At 38.6% G+C, this 19,556-nt stretch overlaps 1 protein-coding gene across 4 annotated transcripts in view; it reads right to left on the reverse strand.

Annotated features, from left to right (window-relative positions):
- Nucleotides 1–1,610: 1,610 nt before the first annotated feature.
- The window catches only part of aplp1 (amyloid beta (A4) precursor-like protein 1), a 49,367-nt gene continuing 31,421 nt past the window's right edge, over nucleotides 1,611–19,556 (reverse strand). Inside the window, exons 2-17 of one of the 4 annotated variants that reach the window (XM_058084141.2) lie at nucleotides 18,388–18,567; nucleotides 16,340–16,469; nucleotides 14,673–14,785; nucleotides 14,407–14,576; nucleotides 14,034–14,332; nucleotides 11,700–11,827; nucleotides 10,967–11,041; nucleotides 10,714–10,872; nucleotides 10,502–10,630; nucleotides 10,217–10,316; nucleotides 9,969–10,136; nucleotides 9,851–9,871; nucleotides 8,411–8,466; nucleotides 8,255–8,320; nucleotides 6,887–7,030; nucleotides 1,611–5,421 (exon numbers count right to left, since the gene is read on the reverse strand). In XM_058084141.2, the coding sequence (XP_057940124.2) occupies nucleotides 5,320–5,421; nucleotides 6,887–7,030; nucleotides 8,255–8,320; nucleotides 8,411–8,466; nucleotides 9,851–9,871; nucleotides 9,969–10,136; nucleotides 10,217–10,316; nucleotides 10,502–10,630; nucleotides 10,714–10,872; nucleotides 10,967–11,041; nucleotides 11,700–11,827; nucleotides 14,034–14,332; nucleotides 14,407–14,576; nucleotides 14,673–14,785; nucleotides 16,340–16,469; nucleotides 18,388–18,567 (2,040 nt within the window). In that variant the 3' untranslated portion in view covers nucleotides 1,611–5,319. Of the gene's footprint in view, nucleotides 5,422–6,886; nucleotides 7,031–8,254; nucleotides 8,321–8,404; nucleotides 8,467–9,850; nucleotides 9,872–9,968; nucleotides 10,137–10,216; nucleotides 10,317–10,501; nucleotides 10,631–10,713; nucleotides 10,873–10,966; nucleotides 11,042–11,699; nucleotides 11,828–14,033; nucleotides 14,333–14,406; nucleotides 14,577–14,672; nucleotides 14,786–16,339; nucleotides 16,470–18,387; nucleotides 18,568–19,556 lie in introns of all 4 variants that reach the window. The other 3 variants (XM_058084139.2, XM_058084142.2, XM_058084140.2) reach the window with 3 other exon arrangements.

Raw genomic sequence — 19,556 nt, forward strand, 5'->3', positions numbered from 1 at the left:
TGGTTTCAGTTTGTTTGTGATGTTTGCCGATGTGTGCGGCATCAGGTACGGCGAGGAATGGTGTTGTCCTGGAAAATTGAGTGGGACCTTGTGAGAAATGCATGAACTTTTTCAAGAAATTTGTCTTGCAGTGATAGAAATAGGATAACCACACAAGCGCAACATATAAAAATGAAGAAAAAAAATGAAAAAAAAATCCAAATACTACATTTCCGTCACGAGTGGATTTTTGTGAATGCTGTTGTTCCTCGTTACATCCCAGTTCAAACATTGTCCCCCCTCAAAATGAATGAATGATTGCTGTTTTGTGATTGCATTGCATTGCATTACATTACCTTCATAATGCATACTGCCACTTCCTCCTGTTCCGTGTGGAAGTGGTACGTTTTTGGCTTCTTACTTTGTCTTTCTTCCCACTCTGTTTGCAATCCTTTCTTAAGTCTTGAATAAGTAAACTGGAGGCTAACTAGTTAGCTTGCTAGCATGCTACGATCAAAGCAGTGATCTGCACATTTGCAATGTAGTGTAAACAAAGATGACTACGGGGTGTTATTTTATGTTTACAGGGCGCTATTAATTAATTCATTCATTCATTTTCTATATCCGCTGTTTCCTCACGAGGGTCGCAGGGGCTGCTGGAGCCTATCCCAGCTGTCTTCAGGCGAGAGGCAGGGTACACCCTGGACTGGTCGCCAGCCAGCCAGTCACAGGGCACATATAGACAAACAACCATTCACACTCACATTCATACCTATGGACAATTTGGAGTCGCCAATTAACCTAGCATGTTTTTGGAATGTGGGAAACTAATGAGGAACTAATGTCCAAAGCCCATACATTTAGAGTAGTTACTGAGGAACTAGGGCACATACATTTAGAGTAGTTACTGGGAAACTAGTGAAGACCTAATGAAGAACTGATGAGTAGTAGTTACTGATTAAATAAGGCATATAAATTTAGAGTAGTTACTGATAAACAGAGAACTATTGAGTAGTGTTGATACTGAGGAAACAAGGCACAACAATTTAGAGTAGTTACTAATGAACTACTGAAGAAATAATGACCTTGTCATACCTATGGACAATTTGGAGTCGCCAATTAACCTAGCATGTTTTTGGAATGTGGGAGGAAACCGGAGTACTCGGAGAAACATGCAAACTCCACACAGAGGTGGCCGAGGGTGGAATCGAACACCGGTCTCCTAGCTGTGAGGCCTGCCCGTCAACCACTTGACCATCGTGCAGCCCGGAATAATAATAATTAATATAATGATTAGCTTCCCTCACTTATTCATTTTCTATCGTTTATCCTCACAAGGGTCGCGGGGGGTGCTGGAGCCTATCCCAGCTGTCTTCTGGACTGGTGGCCAGCCAATCACAGGGAACATATAGACAAACAACCATTCACACTCACATTCATACCCTATGGACAATTTGGAGTCGCCAATTAACCTAGCATGTTAGGTTGAGAAAACCCACACATGCACGGGGAGAACGTGCAATGGAGTGTGGAATTGAACTCGGGTCTTCTAGCTGTGTGGCCTGTGCGCTAACCACTTTACCACCGTGCAGCAATGTCTTCGATTTGAAAAAAAAAATACAAGCACACCATTTGATGGGTCATTCTGTTTTTTATTACACTATCAATTAGCGTGGAGGGTTTTACAGCCTCAGATTGCTTGCAAGTACATTTACACAACGGAGAACAACTTCTTTTTTTCCCAATTTGAATATCAGCTTCTTTTTGGTGCATGGCTTTAAGTTCAATGTCCAGATGGAAAAAAAACAAACTACTACTATCAGAGGTGGTACAGAAACCAGGGATGGGCAAGATAGATACATGGATTGTTTTTATTGATTATTTGCGTCTTGAAGCAATTGAGGCGAAACGACGTTGTACTACACGATTCTAACCAGCAGGGGTGCTGTAGATCCAGTCTAAACTCGTAACGAATGAGCTACATTCTCGCAGCGTGATTCTGCTCAGATCGCTGTCAGGACAGGAGTTCAGAACATTCACAGAGACACTCTAACATCCTGTTAGGAATTAAAAAATAAAATAAAATAAAAAAAATGATCGTCAGGTCAAGGTAATGTAGTCCAATGCCCATCCCTAGCTGGAGCAGAGTCATTTGGTTGTATTGTGCTTGGTGCCAGACGCTGTCACTTAGTCAGAGGCTGACTATAAGTTCACATTTATATTATTAAACATGTCATTGTTGTACTATACAAGCTCCTAAAATTACACGTGAAAAGCAAATGACCCTTGATCCAACTGATTAAGTACAGTATAAATAAAAAATACAATATAATTACATCCAAAAACACAGCATCGTTAAAAGGCAATAATGCAGCAATGATATTTTTTTTCATTATTATTTCACAGGGTTTTGTTGTTTTTTTCTTTTAAATAGGGGACGGATTGATGAAAATTTGAACAGAGGACTAACATATAAAGGTGAAGTGGGGGTGGGGGGGGGGGGTTACGGTATTATATACCTTTCTATATCTGCTAAATGCTGGTAGGGTATGAAGGAGTATTAGGGACACACTGAAGTTTTTTTTCATTATTTTATTTATTTTTTATACTTTATTTTTTCATTTTTTTTAGGGACACACTGAAGTTTTTATTCATTCATTCATTCATTTTCTCCAGCTTTTTCCTCACGGGGGTTGCGAGGGTGCTGGAGCCTATCCCAGCTGTCTTTGGGCGAGAGGCGGGTTACACCCTGGACTGGTCTGAAGTTTTTATTATTTAACAAAAAAAAGGCAGAATAATATGAAAATAAAATAGTGTTTTAATGTAAAAACCCAACCCTAGGGTCATGGGTATGCTGGAGCCTATCCCAACTCAGGTGAGAGGCGGGGTACACAGCCAGTTCTTATGAAGAGTTTAATGTAATTATACATTCATTCATTCATTCATATTTCTACCGCTTATCCTCACAAGGGTTGTGGGGGGTGCTGGAGCCTATCCCAGCTATCTTTGGGCGAGAGGCGGGTTACACCCTGGACTGGTCTGAAGTTTTTATTATTTGACAAAAAAAAGTCAGAATAATATGAAAATAAAATAGTGTTTTAATGCAAAAACCCAACCCAACCCTAGGGTCACGGGTATGCTGGAGCCTATCCCAACTCAGGTGAGAGGCGGGGTACACAGCCAGTTCTTATGAAGAGTTTAATGTAATTATACATTCATTCATTCATATTTCTACCGCTTATCCTCACGAGGGTCGCGAGGGGTGCTGGAGCCTATCCCAGCTGTCTTCAGGCGAGAGGCGGGGTTCACCCTGGACTGGTCTGAAGTTTTTATTTAACAAAAAAAAGTCAGAATAATATGAAAATAAAATTGTGTTTTAATGCAAAAACCCAACCCAACCCTAGGGTCACGGGTATGCTGGAGCCTATCCCAACTCAGGTGAGAGGCGGGGTACACAGCCAGTTCTTATTAAGAGTTGAATGTAATTATACATTCATTCATTCATTCACTTTCTACCGCTTATCCTCACAAGGGTCGTGGGGGGTATGCTGGAGCCTATCCCAGCTGTCTTCGGGCGAGAGGCGGAGTACACCCTGGACTGGTCGCCAGCCATGTAATTGTACAAATGTTATTTAATTATACTAGTCAATAAATATACATCAGGTTACTAGAAAGAGACGTGGTAATTTAGAATGGTGTGTTCGGGTTCAATCGGGAATTTTGAAATTATTACTTTTACTACTCATATAACAATAATGTAACATTCCCTGTAATTACGACTTGTTTCAGGTAACATAATTATAATTTAATGCTGAGTTTCTTCAGTGTGGCTCTAACACTCCGTTTTAGTTGGGAACCCTTTTTTGTTTGTTTGTATTTTTTGCGATAATGAAAAAAACAAAACAAACCTAAAAAGCAAAAAAACAGGCAAGCTTATTCTCATCTATGATTTCAGTAGTAGTATCATGGCAAGATGGACGTACTTAAACTGTGAACATACCACGTTGTCATTCACTAACATAGCTGTACAAATTATACAATGGCCGCCGCCCGCCTCGCAAAAACACACAATTTGTCCTCATTAGTGTGTTTTTTTGTTTTTTTTTACCAAAACAAAAAGTATTATTAATTATCTTCACTTCCTGCTTTTCTTTAGTTGACTCAAGTGGCTTTATAATAAAATGATGCACACGACGAACAAGAGGAAAAAGAACTTCTTAAAAGCGTCTATAGTTGTTTCAGTCCCGAAGATGACTTAATGGCGTATACTATCACCACGTATGTATATCTAAGTGTTGTGTTTTTTAGGATTGAATACACACACACTGACCACGAAATATACTGCGTTCTACAGTATTTTTACACCTCCAGCTTCCTTTGCTTTCCAACTAAGGCGCTACATGATAACGGGAGCATCAGGCATGTCCTAACTAACATGTAACTACAGGAAATAAATAAGCAAATAATGAAGGGAATTGAATCTTAACATCTAGCCTAAATACATTCAGAAATAATTTTACTGTGTCGTCTTGTGCTGTTTTTTTTTTTTTCTGTTTTTTTTTTTTGTTTTTTTTTTAAACAACAGTCCGTTTTCAATCAGCCATGTAAGGAAAAATGTATCTCCTTCTCGTTACAGCACAATGAACTACCGGGTGGATGGGCTAATTCCATTACACATCAAACAACGACGTTATTTACAGTAACGGGGTAGCGGTGTGACGGGAACGACGCAAAGAATTACAGCAGCTTCATACACGCCGGATTGACTACGTCATGCTTTGAATTTAACGGGAGTTGATTGCGTTTTAAGGTTAATTCGGGTAGCGGCGGACTAGTCGGTAGGAAGGAATCCAGGAAAAGTCGCTTCATTTAATTTAATCCCAGCAACTAATTAATGAGGGGCTGGTTCTCAGAGGTTCTGCTTGATGGTGTAGTTTATTCTATTTTATTATCTAAGTGAAATGGGGTGTATGGAGTGGGTGGGGGTTCGGGGGGGGTAAAAAAAAAAAAAATTATAAAGCATTACCATTCAGTTTCTAGTGTGTCGGTTGGTCATGTCATGCCACTTTTGATGGTCGGATGGGAGCAGGATCTAATCCGATGAAGACTACAGGTGTGGAATTCCTCATTCACTATTCACATTTTGCTAATGATGACTCGTGTTGTTCATTGGTCATTTACAATATTCTATGGAATAACGAGCGAGCTTATTCGGATAAGTGATATTTTCTCAATGTTGTAAATCCATCACAGGGTGGTGGAGAGGTTGGCACGCCATTACCATCACCATCACCATCCCGTCGCTGGCCGTGGTCGACTTGCTGACGGCCCTGCGGGAACTCAGTTCATCTGCTCAAAGAATTTGTAAGTGGGGTTCTCGTAGCCGTGGTTTTGCATTTTGGTGAGCTGTCGTTCTTCCGGGGTCAGCATGGGGTCGACCTGCTGGTGGACAAACATGAGCTCAACACACTAGGAAAAGGACGACCAGATATAATCAATAATACAAAAACAGGGGAAAGGCTTCGCTACACATCTTAAAATACATCCTGGAGTTCTGCCGACCATCCATCTTAAACGATTCCCAAGTTTTGATTAAGTGCTGAACAATCAAATTTTGTATAATTTTTAGGGCTGTCAATCGATTAAAATATTTGATTGTGATTAATCACATTTTGTCCATAGTTAACTTTGATCTATAAGGAAAAGGATATCAATTTGGGAACTATGGGCCATTATTTAATAATAATAATAATAATAATAATAATACAGTCAGCAAGCATATTTTTGGATGACAATTTTTCACTTGTTTTACTTGGTCACAGGGGGACAGGCTTCGCTACACATCTTAAAATACATCCTGGAGTTCTGCTGACCATCCGTCTTAAACGATTCCCAAATTTTGATCAAGTGCTGAACAAAAAATGTTGTTTAATTTTTAGGGTTGTCAATCGATTAAAATATTTAATCGTGATTAATCACATTTTGTCCATAGTTAACTTTGATCTAACAGGAAAAAAAGGATATAAATTTGGGAACTATTTAATAATAATAATAATAATAACAATAATAATACAGTCAGCAAGCATATTTTTGGATGACTATTTTTCACTTTTTTTACTTGGTCACAGGGGGACAGGCTTCGCTACACATCTTAAAATACATCCTGGAGTTCTGCCGACCATCCGTCTTAAATGATTCCCAATTTTTGATCAAGTGCTGAACAAACAAATTTTGTATAATTTTTAGGGTTGTCAGTCGATTAAATTATTTGATCGTGATTAATCACATTTTGTTCATAGTTAACTTAGAATTGATCGCAGATAGAAATATGTTTTGATCTATAAGGAAAAAAAGGATATCAATTTGGGAACAATGGGCCATTATTTCATAATAATAATACAGTCAGCAAGCTTATTTTTGGGTGACTATTTTTCACTTTTTTTACTTGGTGACGGGGGGGGGGACAGGCTTGTACGTAATTGGACAAAATGAACTCGACAGCTGTCCGGAAGTCCTCAGGAGTGCTCGGGAGTGTGACCAATCACGAAATTAAACTGACCGTTTTGGTGGGAAACATGAAATCCATGGAAATGTTGCAGAAAGAGGTGCAGAACCCGGAAGATCAAAAAAGCTTTTGAGCGAGTTATTGTGTGTAGCTGCTCTACAGGAGTCCACAACTCAATACAAATGACCAAAAATGAAGATAAAAGGCCTCGTTTTAAAATGTGATGGTAATGTTAGCACCACTGTTTCCCCATACACACTTTATAATCCACCTGGTCTACCAGAAAATAAGAAGATGTAGCATGAGGGTTCAGTGTTGCCAACTTGGCCACTTTGTGGCGTTTTTTACGGGCTGTCCACACAGCCGATATCAGATATCGATATCTTATTTCAAAGATCCTACCTCGACGATGCCGTGGCTGATGGTGCCGTACGGCTTCCTGCGCACCAGCAACAGACTGATGACCATCACCATGGCGATGGCCACCGCCACCACCAGCAGACCAACCATGGCGCCACGGTTGAACGTCTCCAAGGCGTCAGGTTGCTGTTGGAAGAAAAAGGATATCAATTTGGGAACTATGGGCCATTATTTAATAATACAGTCAGCAAGCAAGCTGTCCATCGATTAAAATATTTGATCGTGATTAATCACATTTTGTCCATAGTTAACTTTGATCTATAAAAAAATGAATATCAATTTGGGAACTATGGGACATTATTTAATAATAATAATACAGTCAGCAAGCATATTTTTGGATGACTATTTTTCACTTTTTTTACTTGGTCACAGGGGTACAGGCTTCGCTACACATCTTAAAATACATCCTGGAGTTCTGCCGACCATCCGTCTTAAACGATTCCCAATTTTTGATCAAGTGCTGATCAAATAAATTTTGTTTAATTTTTAGGGCTGTCAATCGATTAAAATATTTGATCGTCATTAATCACATTTTGTCCATAGTTAACTTTGATCTATAAAAAAATGGATATCAATTTGGGAACTATGGGCCATTATTTAATAATAATAATAATAATAATAATAATACAGTCTGCAAGCATATTTTTGGATGACTATTTTTCACTTTTATTACTTGGTCACAGGGGTACAGGCTTCGCTACACATCTTAAAATACATCCTGGAGTTCTGCCGACCATCCGTCTTAAACGATTCCCAATTTTTGATCAAGTGCTGAACAAATAAATTTTGTTTAATTTTTAGGGCTGTCAATCGATTAAAATATTTGATCGTGATTAATCACATTTTGTCCATAGTTAACTTTGATCTATAAAAAAATGGATATCAATTTGGGAACTATGGGCCATTATTTAATAATAATAATAATAATAATAATAATAATACAGTCAGCAAGCATATTTTTGGATGACTATTTTTCACTTTTATTACTTGGTCACAGGGGTACAGGCTTCGCTACACATCTTAAAATACATCCTGGAGTTCTGCCGACCATCTGTCTTAAACGATTCCCAATTTTTGATCAAGTGCTGAACAAATAAATTTTGTTTAATTTTTAGGGCTGTCAATCGATTAAAATATTTGATCGTGATTAATCACATTTTGTCCATAGTTAACTTTGATCTATAAAAAAATGGATATCAATTTGGGAACTATGGGCCATTATTTAATAATAATAATAATAATAATAATAATAATAATAATAATAATAATGATAATAATAATAATAATGTCAACAGGTGACCACCCAATTTATCCGTCATTCGTCATCCTGATTGTGGACTCGACCCTCACCAGTTCATCTCTCTCGATCTCGTCGGGCTTGTAGACAACCTGCTTGAGTTCCACGGAGGTGTTGATCTACGACGACAGGAAGAGTTAGACACGAGAACCGTATGGGATTAATGGCGTAAGCTTTGAATATCGCAAACGGAAAAAGATTACCTTTACCTTCTCCTCGTATTCGTAAGTAGGACCCCGCTCTGATGTGCTATAATCATATTCATCTGTTGAAAACACATCATCATCAGCACATTTACCCAATACTCTCATAGTCATTGAACTAACCATGAGACAAAGTCGCTTACTAAGTCCCACTTGTGGACTCCTGCAAAGACGTTTTGGCTAATGGCGGCCAAGTGATCGTACATGTCCGTAACAAATTTCATAGCGATTCGACTAAACATCCTAAAGTTGCAGCGGGTGTTTTGATGGCTTTAAACTTTAAACCTTGGGGCACAGACAACACAGCAGGGGTGCATATTTTTACAAATTTCGGTTCCAGCACGCATATTTTGGATGACTATTTTTCACTTTTTTTACTTGGTCACGGGGGACAGGCTTTGCTACACATCTTAAAATACATGCTGGAGTTCTGCCGACCATCCGTCTTAAACGATTCCCAATTTTTGATCAAGTGCCGAACAAACAAATTTTGTATAATTTTTAGGGCTGTCCATCGATATAAAATATTTGATCGTGATTAATCACATTTTGTCCATAGTTAACTTTGATCTATAAGGAAAAAAAGGATATCAATTTGGGAACTATGGGCCATTATTTCATAATAATAATAATAATAATACAGTCAGCAAGCATATTTTTGGATGACTATTTTTCACTTTTTTTACTTGGTCACAGGGGGAGAGGCTTCGCTACACATCTTAAAATACATCCTGGAGTTCTGCCGACCATCCGTCTTAAACGATTCCCAATTTTTGATCAAGTGCTGAACAAACAAATTTTGTATAATTTTTAGGGTTGTCAGTCGATTAAATTATTTGATCGTGATTAATCACATTTTGTCCATAGTTAACTTAGAATTGATCGCAGATAGAAATATGTTTTGATCTATAAGGAAAAAAAGGATATCAATTTGGGAACTATGGGCCATTATTATGAATTAGTATGAATGTATTAGTATTAGTATGAATGTGAGTGTGAATGGTTGTTTGTCTATATGTGCCCTGTGATTGGCTGGCTGGCGACCAGTGTATCCCGCCTCTTGCCTGAAGACAGCTGGGATAGGCTCCAGCAAACCCCGCGACCCTCGTGAGGAAAAGTGGTAGAAAAATGAATGAATGTTACAAAATAGGCTGCACGGCGGACTAGTGGTTAGCACGCAGGCCTCACAGCTAGGAGACCCAAGTTCAATCCCACCCTCGGCCATCTCTGTGTGGAGTTTGCATGTTTCTCCCCGTGCATGCGTGGGTTTTCTCCGGGTACTCCGGTTTCCTCCCACATTCCAAAAACATGCTAGGTTAATTAGCGACTCCAAATTGTCCATAGGTATGAATGTGAGTGTGAATGGTTGTTTGTCTATATTCCCATTCTTTGAATAGATGTTCTCCATGTGTGGTCTCCCATTTTTTGATGTAATGAAAAGCTCACCTTTCTTATTAGACTGGAGTTCTTTGTTGATGGAGAAAAGAAAAAGAAGAGAGGAATTAGAAAAAGCAGAACTAGCATACACGTTCAATGTGCTGCGTTCAAGAGACACCGTACGTACCAACGTGGGGAGGATAAGGTCTGTTCTGGAATTCTCTCTCCTCTTCTTCCTCGTCATCCTTCTCCTCCTCGCTCTCGGCGGGCAGAAGCTCTTCTGTGGTGTGGGTCTCGGAGAAGGAGGTGGTCATGAGCTCACTGATGTCCCCCCGCTCTGCACGCACCAGCTCTTCTACAGGCAAGCAAAAATCCCGTCTTTAATAACGAGAGAATTCAAACATATCCCAAAAAAAACATTTTTTTTCCTCTTACGGATGTCATCATGGAGCTCTTCGGCCAAGATGGGATCCTTGTAGAGCAGCGCCAGACTCTGGTTCATCCGCTCCTCGATCACATGAAGGTGAGTGTACACCTGACAAAAACAGGAGTTAACTTTGAGCCCTAACAGGAAGTCTCGGCGGATCGGGGGCCCCCGAATTCAACCCAGAAGAGAAGAAAAGATGAGTTGGCAAAAAAAAACGAGAACATTGATGGCATTTCAAAGAGTTACGTATCTGCTTTATGTTATTTTCATCATCGCTTTCAAAGCATACGCACCTGGAATTTCATCTGCTCAGCCTTCTGAGGGTCGACGGCGACAATGTGCTGGTAGTGCCTGAGTGTGTGTCTGCGGTCCTTCTGTTCGGCGGCCATGTATCGCTTCAGCGCCTGCAGCACGCGCTCCGGCTGCGAGGAACGCACAACGGACAACGTGAGATACCTTCAAAACGGAAGCCAGACGCCACGGAGGATGGATGACCGTCTTTTACCTGTGGCTCGTCAGACTGTACGGCGGTCAGGTAGTTCTCCAGGGCCAGGCGGCGGTTGTTGTTGAGAATGGACTCCACTCTGGCCAGGTGAGTCTCCACCAGCCTCTGTCTCTCGCCGGCAACTTGCTCTTCCAAAGTCTGCAGCACAGACTGGAAGTGCTACACACAAGAATAGAATAGATAGAATCTAATGAAAAAAGTCCAAATCCTATCAAGTCTATTCATCATATTATTATTATTATTATTAGCTTACCTCATTGAGGGCTTGCTGTTCTGATTTAGGAAGATTCTTTGACTCGTTGTCTGCCTCTGCCCATTCTTTCATGATCTAAGAAATCATTTTAAAGACATTTTATGGTAATGGTTTTATTTCATTTGAACATGCATCAGATTACAATTGAATGCATCACATAATCAGTTCACAGTTCCACATCTCCAAAAGGAGTAGAGGAGTATTTTATTTTATTTTATTTTATTTTATTTTATTTTATTTTATTTTATTTTATTTTATTTTATTTTATTTTATTTTATTTTATTTTATTTTATTTTATTTTATTTTATTTTATTTTATTTTCATTCATTCATTTTCAACCGCTTATCCTCACAAGGGTTGCGGGGTGTGCTGGAGCCTATCCCAGCTGTCTTCAGGCAAAAGGCGGGGTCCACCCTGGACTGGTGGCCAGCCAATCACAGGGCACATATAGACAAACAACCATTCACACTCACATTCATACCTATGGACAATTTGGAGTCGCCAATTAACCTAGCATGTTTTTGGAATGTGGGAGAAAACCGGAGTATCCGGAGAAAACCCACGCATGCACAGGGAAAATTTATTTTATTTTATTTTATTTTATTTTATTTTATTTTATTTTATTTTATTTTATTTTATTTTATTTTATTTTATTTTATTTTATTTTATTTTACCAATCACATCTGATGTAGCGTCCAAAAAAAAAGGAAATTGGCTTTTTTTCAATAGTCACCTCATTGATGCGCTTCATTCGCCGCTCCTCCAGGTCTGTTTTGGCACGCAGGAAGTTGGCATGCTCTGTGTCATCGATTGGTCGCTCAAAATAAACATCGACGCCATCTGTGGGCCGGGGGGTAGTGACTGCAAGGGAGGGAAAAAATAAATTAGTTGCTCTTATAATTCAAATATTAATACCGTCATCTTGGGACTGCATGTGTTTGCTTGTGTAAATTAAAAAAAAATATATATAAATATATATAATATATATATATATATATATATATATATATATATATATATAATACAAATTAAAACAAAACTCATAGCACTGCACAACTGCAACTTACCTGACATTATGAATTTAGATTTTATTATTTACCATGTCATATAATAAAGCAACATACACGCCACACTTAACCATCAGTCCACCCACAATCATTCAAATGACCCCTGATGTAGTACCAGGACTGACCTGTTAGAGGCAGCAATGAGTTGCAGGCTGGAAAATTAAAAATAATAATAATAAGGAAAAAGCTTGGCTAAATATTATCTTATTATTTAACTCCATAGTCATTTCTATTGAGGTAAGCTTTATAGGACATTTATATAAATATAAAGTAACCGCCACCTTGCATAGTTTTAGTTAGCAGAAAATGTAAAATAATTCACAAAATCAAAGCACGGGACGCACCAAGTCGGCATTAGGGGTGCTCTGATCGATCAATATCAGTAATCGCCGTGTGACCCGGAGGCGGGCCGTGGTTGGAATAAATTTAAACCGAATCCAAGGAAATACAGCTGGAATAGGTGCAGATTCTGGAAAATCTAAAAAGTTTTCTATGGGTGTTATTGTGTGTAGCTGCTCTATAGGAGTCCACAACTCAATACAAAGGGTTGGAAAATGATAGTAGTGTGAATACAGCTGGAATAGGTGCAGATTCTGGAAAATCTAAAAAGTTTTCTATGCGGGTTATTGTGTGTAGCTGCTCTATAGGAGTCCACAACTCAATACAAAGGGTTGGAAAATGATAGTAGTGTGTACATAACATGAGTTCAAGTACCGCTGTCTCCTTTCAGAGGGGCCGAGGTTGTGGGCTTGTACTTTCCCGGAGATATTTGACATTTTAAAAACAGAATAAATAAATTTAAACCGACCGTTTTGGCGGGCAGCACAAATCCAAGGAAATACAGCTGGAATAGGTGCAGATTCTGGAAAATCTAAAAAGTTTTCTATGGGGGTTATTGTGTGTAGCTGCTCTATAGGAGTCCACAACTCAATACAAAGGGTCGAAAAATTAACACAATAGGTCCCTTTTAATATGTTCTAAGTAAAATGCGTTTTTGTCCAAATTAAGTAAACATTAAGTAAAATAAGTAATACTTTCCCAGAGATATTTGACATTTTAAAAACAGAATAAATAAATGTAAAACAACCGTTTTGGCGGGCAGCATAAATCCAAGGAAATACAGCTGGAATAGGTGCAGATTCTGGAAAATCTAAAAAGTTTTTTATGCGGGTTATTGTGTGTAGCTGCTCTATAGGAGTCCACAACTCAATACAAAGGGTCGAAAAATGAACACAATAGGTCCCCTTTAATATATGTTCTCTTGAAAAAGTAAGTAAAATTATTTTTTGTCCAAATTGAGGTGATTTTATGGTTTAATTTTTCAGATCATAGAGCCAATAGCAGCGGTGCAGCCATAAAAAAAATATGTTTGGTCCTCTCTTTTCATTTTTTAATAATTACTTGTTTTGGGGGGCCCCTGACTTGGATTGCCCTAACTTTTCCCTATAATTAAGTATTCAAAAGTCAGGGATGTTGCAGTTCAGTTCAGTGTTCTGAAGTAACCAAGTAGTATAGTAGTGTGTACATAAGATGAGTTCAAGTAATTGAATGCATTCCATAATCAGTTCACAGTTCCACATGTCCAAAAGGAGTAGGAAGAAGCAAAGCTTATTAAATCCTACCCCTCCATCTGGTACTTTTACAATCAGTAATTGTTACATTTGTTCACTTCCTGCTTTCCCATTTTATTTTATTTTATTTTTTGTCCTGTACCGAAGTACAAGGGGATATGACCATCCAATCAGTAAGTGATACATTTGTTCACTTCCTGCTTTCCTCATATAGATTACGTCTTTTTCAATAAAAAATATATTTTTTAAATAAAAAAATATTTTTAAATAAAAAAATATATTTTTAAAATAAAAAAAATATTTTTTATGAGATAAAAAAAATAATATAATAATAAATAATAATAATAATAAATACAAGGTGATATGACCATCCAATGACATAATGGGTATAGTAGTATAGTAGTGTGTACATAAGATGAGTTCAAGTACCGCTGTCTCCTTTCAGAGGGGCCGAGGTTGTGGGCTTGTAGCTTTTTTCATACGAGTCCACGTAGTCAGAGGTCTGGTAGGGACCGGAGTCGATGGGGTATTCGTACTTCTCTGGGTTCCTCACAGCGATTGGCTCCTCCTCATCCTCCACCTCCACCGGTTCCTCATCGACCTCATCCTCATCTTCTTCCTCCTCCTCATCGTCTTCCTCTACCACCTCATCATCCTCTTCCTCCATGTCTGTCTCATACAGATCCTGATCGGGGGAAGGGCTTGGGGTGGGTGCTGTTACCTTGATTCTGTACAGAAGTACAAGGCGTGTTGTCATAAATCATAACATCCTCCATGTTGGATCCTACGAGTGGTGTCTTACACTGAATTGAGTGTCTGGTGGCCAGTGAGTAGTTCCCTCTCCTCGATTTCCGCTTTACTGCTGGAACTGCTTCGACCTGGGCAGCACACGTACTCCACACCACGGAAATTTTCTCCGCAAGGCAAAAGCATCCCATAGCTGTGGAGCTCCAGATTATCTGCAGTGCACGCCTTCACACATCGTTGATTCACAGCATAAATTAGCGAACCAGCATATACGTACACACACATATATATATATATATATATATATATATATATACTCACCTCCTTGGCGATGTTGTGCCAGTATACGTAACTCTCACACGCGTCCATCTGCTCCTGGTGGAGGAAACGGCATCGGTCCGGAACCAGCAGGGCCTCGCTCACGTACTCACCCTCTGCACCAACATGGAAATAAACTTGTAGCACACACTCTATTTTGCCGGGGCAAATATTTTGAGAGGCGGGGTACACCCTGGACTGGTGGCCAGCCAATCACAGGGCACATATAGACAAACAACCATTCACACTCACATTCATACCTATGGACAATTTGGAGTCGCTAATTAACCTAGCATGTTTTTGGAATGTGGGAGGAAACCGGAATACCCGGAGAAAACCCACGCATACACGGGCAGAATTTATTTTATTTTATTTTATTTTATTTTATTTTATTTTATTTTATTTTATTTTATTTTATTTTATTTTATTTTATTTTATTTTATTTTATTTTATGTCCCGTACCGAAGTACGAGGTGATATGAAAATACAATGACATAATGGGTACCATAGTAACTGTCAATATAGTGATATATATATGAGGTGGGGTACACCCTGGACTGGTCGCCAGCCAATCACAGGGCACATATAGACAAACAACCATTCACACTCACATTCATACCTATGGACAATTTGGAGTCGCTAATTAACCTAGCATGTTTTGGGAATGTGGGAGGAAACCGGAATACACAAGAACATGCAATCTCCACACAGAGATGCCCAAGCGGAGATTCGAACCCAGATCATATTTCCATATTTCTTGATTTCTATCAATAATGCAGTGTAGTTTAATATAAAATAATATAATCAGGGTAGAGAAGTTATACACTGTATACAGATTTATTGCACAGTTTATTGCATGGTTAATGTAGTACCGAATAATTAAAAGGCAAAGATAAAAAAAATACAAGATTTTGGAAAGGTGTGTTTGAGGTACTTTTATACGCCCATGAGGCCATGCTGGATATATTTTTGTTCAAAGTTCACATATTATGGTAATGGTTTTATTTCATTTGAACATGCATCAGATTACAATTGAATGCATCACATAATCAGTTCACAGTTCCACATGTCCAAAAGGAGTAGGAAGAAGCAAAGCTTATTAAATCCTACCCCTCCATCTGGTACTTTTACAATCAGTAACTGTTACATTTGTTCACTTCCTGCTTTCCCATTTTATTTTATTTTATTTTTTGTCCTGTACCAAAGTATGAGGTGATATGACCATCCAATCAGTAACTGATACATTTGTTCATTTCCTGCTTTCCTAATATAGATGAAGTTTTTTTTAATAAAAAATATTTTTTATTAAAAAAATATATAAAAAATATATTTTTTAAATAAAAAAATATATTTTTTTATTTTTAAATATATTTTTTATGAGAAATTTTTTTGAAAAATAAATGAATATTTTTATATAGTAGTTTGATTCCACATACTGAATGGCTTTTTAGCGTAGTCCTAGCATAGAAGTGTTTCAAATGTACTTCTTCCCTGAGATCATATTGCTGTTACATTTGTTCACTTCCTGCTTTCCTAATATAGTTAAAGTTTTTTTTTTGTCACGTACCAAAGTATGAGATGATATGACCATACAAGTCATGATTTGTAGGATTGATGCTGTAATAAGTTATTTGAACGTAAAACAACGTAGTAGTCTGTGTCATTCTTACCTAGGCAACGAAAGGGCACCACTATGAAGGGGCGTGCCTGACAGTGGCTCCAGCCTTTCTTACACCAGTAAGGGATGTTCACAGGACTTTTTGCCTCCTCTACGTGGGAGATGGAAAGCGCTGGGTACATCTGGTCGTGCGGGTCCATGCAGAGATGAAGTAGAGACAGATAGATGGATGGGTAGAGGAGAGGGAAGCGTGGAGAGAGGATGGAAAGAGGGAACATTTGGTCAGAGGACAGAACGAAAGAGGAGGGTCAAACTGTAGTTCTTGGGTGTAGGGAGAAGACTACATCAGGGGAATGACTCATGCACCTTTGCGACACCATGCAAGACCTCCTCTGTCCGATGCCTCGTTAGACATGACGGTATTAAGATCTTAATGACTGTTCCTGTCTTTGACTATTTCTAATTTAACATCTCACCGCTTTCATTTAAAGGCACACACACACTCTAACTGACAATAATATATTGTGTGCAATGAAAAAAATGTCAAGAGCTGCTATACCTACATTGGCCAGCAGATGGCGCCTGTTTGCCTTTGCTACTAGATATAATAAGATATATAATAATAATAATATAATATAATATGTAATATATTATATAATTTAAATATATAATATAATATAATAATATATAATATATAAAATAATATATTATATACAAATATTTGTATAATATAATATACAAATATATACAACTATTATATTATATAATATATATTATTAATTATATACATTATTATATATTATATTATAATCACCCAATCATAATAATATAATAATTTTTTTAAACATTATTGTACAGTATATCCCATCAGACCAGCATTCTTCAAGTGCAGGGGTCAGCAACCCGCGGCTCCAGAGCCGCATGTGGTCTCTTTATTGTGGCTCCCTTTGTAATGCTTGAATATTTTTTAAAGTGGGGAAAATGCACGTCTTTGTAATTAATCATTTTTTTTTAAAAATCCAACTTTGTGTGAGACCATGAATGCATCCTGAGCGAGTTCTGACTGATTGCATGAGCAGACAGGATGCTATTCAGTTCTCTCTCACACAGGTAAACATGAAGGAAAATAAGTAATACTTTCCCAGAGATATTTGACAAAGTTTTCTATGCGGGTTATTGTGTGTAGCTGCTCTATAGGAGTCCACAACTTTCCCAGAGATATTTGATATTTTAAAAAAAGAATAAATAAATTTAAACCGACCGTTTAGGCGGGCAGCACAAATCCAAGAAAATACATACTAGAATAGGTGCAGATTCTGGAAAATCTAAAAAGTTTTCAATGCGGGTTATTGTGTGTAGCTGCTCTATAGGAGTCCACAACTTTCCCAGAGATATTTGATATTTAAAAAACAGAATAAATAAATTTAAACCAACCGTTTTGGCGGGCTGCACAAATCCAAGAAAATACAGCTGGAATAGGTGCAGATTCTGGAAAATCTAAAAAGTTTTCTATGCGGGTTATTGTGTGTAGCTGCTCTATAGGAGTCCACAACTTTCCCAAAAATATTTGATATTTAAAAAACAGAATAAATAAATTTAAACCGACCGTTTTGACAGGCTGCACAAATCCAAGGAAATACAGCTGTGGAATAGGTGCAGATTCTGGAAAATCTAAAAAGCTTTCTATGCGGGTTATTGTGTATAGCTGCTCTATAGGAGTCCACAACTTTCCCAGAGATATTTGACATTTTAAAAACAGCTGCATGGGCGCCAGAGTAAACAAATCAGGTAAATTTACAGTAGTTTACACATACATTTATGTAAGTGTACTAGCAAGAGTACTCCAACTCGTCTTTTCTTATCTGAACTACGTTGATACCCCCAAATCCCCCCCCCCCCAGTGTTGTTTTAAACGTATTTTTTGAGGCTCCAGGCTATTTTTCTTTGGGGTAAAATGGTAAAATGGCTCTTTTTATAGTAAAGGTTGCCGACCCCTGTTTTAGTGTATATGTTTTAATATATTGATCAGATAGAGTAGGTGTCGGGTACCTCAAATTACAGAAAAAGTAATAATATATATTGTGAAGTCACACCGCCTACCTCCTGACAGTAAGACAATATTTCACTGGGATCTTTGAAGCAGTCCTTGCGGCCCTGAGGATCCGGCTCCCACTGTCCCGTCTGCGGGTTCATATGCAGCAGCTGACGGCCGCAGAACATTGCAATCTGCGGTTCTGCCACCTGAAGGCCGGGCCCGTTCACCTCGCTCATGGCCAGGCCCTGCGGAGGAGGGGAGAATGATGAGGGGAATGATGAGGAGGAGTCGATACAAACCCAGTGACAGATAATAGCGATCCGGGTGGGGGGGGCGAGCGGGCCACGGATAATTGTTAGATGCACTTTATCAATAAAGCAGGAGAATGGAGTCACTGAGCGAGGGCGTGATATCAAAACAGAAAAGTTCAGCTTAATGCACGGGAGAATTGAAGCGGCTTAAAAGGATATCGACAAACCTCAAACCCGAGAAAGATCTATCACGGTTAAAAAAGACTCTTTAAGTCGATGGCTAAAAGCCATTAAGTTTATACTGCCTGTTTGCTGGGAGGCACCGTGGATGTAAATAAATAAAATCTAATAAATATACTGTATATAAAAATATAGCTTCCTCTACAATCCCCGCCGTCCGCCCCCCCCAGAGGCATCCTTCTTAGATGTTTGTTATTGATCGTGGAATGGTGCCTCTGCCTCGGGGAGGACCCCGGGGAGCGCACACTGAGGAACAAACAGGGAGTCAGGTGTTAATTCAAGCTCATTGACCGATGAGCCACTTCACTACATTAAAAACACAGCCCAGAGAGAAAGCAGGGGGTGGGGGGGTTAGGTCTAGAATCAGCACAAATGAAGGCTACGGCTGCACTCACAGACAAAAACAACAATATGGCGTCAATATAACAGTCTGATTCACTGTGTCATTTTACAAAGAATGCTAAAATCATCACACAGCAATCTAACACGCAAAAGGTATACCTAAGAAATATACTAATACAATTTAAAAATTAAAAAAACATTTAAATGGTTTTGTATTGCATCAAAAAAATCATATTAGTACTTGTATTGTATATTTCCAAGCTACCTTTTGAGTGTTAAGTTGCTGTGTGATGAGTTCAGACACGGATTGTTACATTGAGTATTGACCTCCTGCGATTTCCGGTGGCTTGACAAGCTCATCATGAGTTTGTGGAGATGGTCCCCGGGTTAAGTCGTTTCGT

Source organism: Doryrhamphus excisus, linkage group LG17, assembly GCF_037039965.1.
Source record: "Doryrhamphus excisus strain RoL-2023G ecotype Guam linkage group LG17, RoL_Dexc_Guam_v1.1, whole genome shotgun sequence".
Lineage (NCBI taxonomy): Eukaryota > Metazoa > Chordata > Actinopteri > Syngnathiformes > Syngnathidae > Doryrhamphus > Doryrhamphus excisus.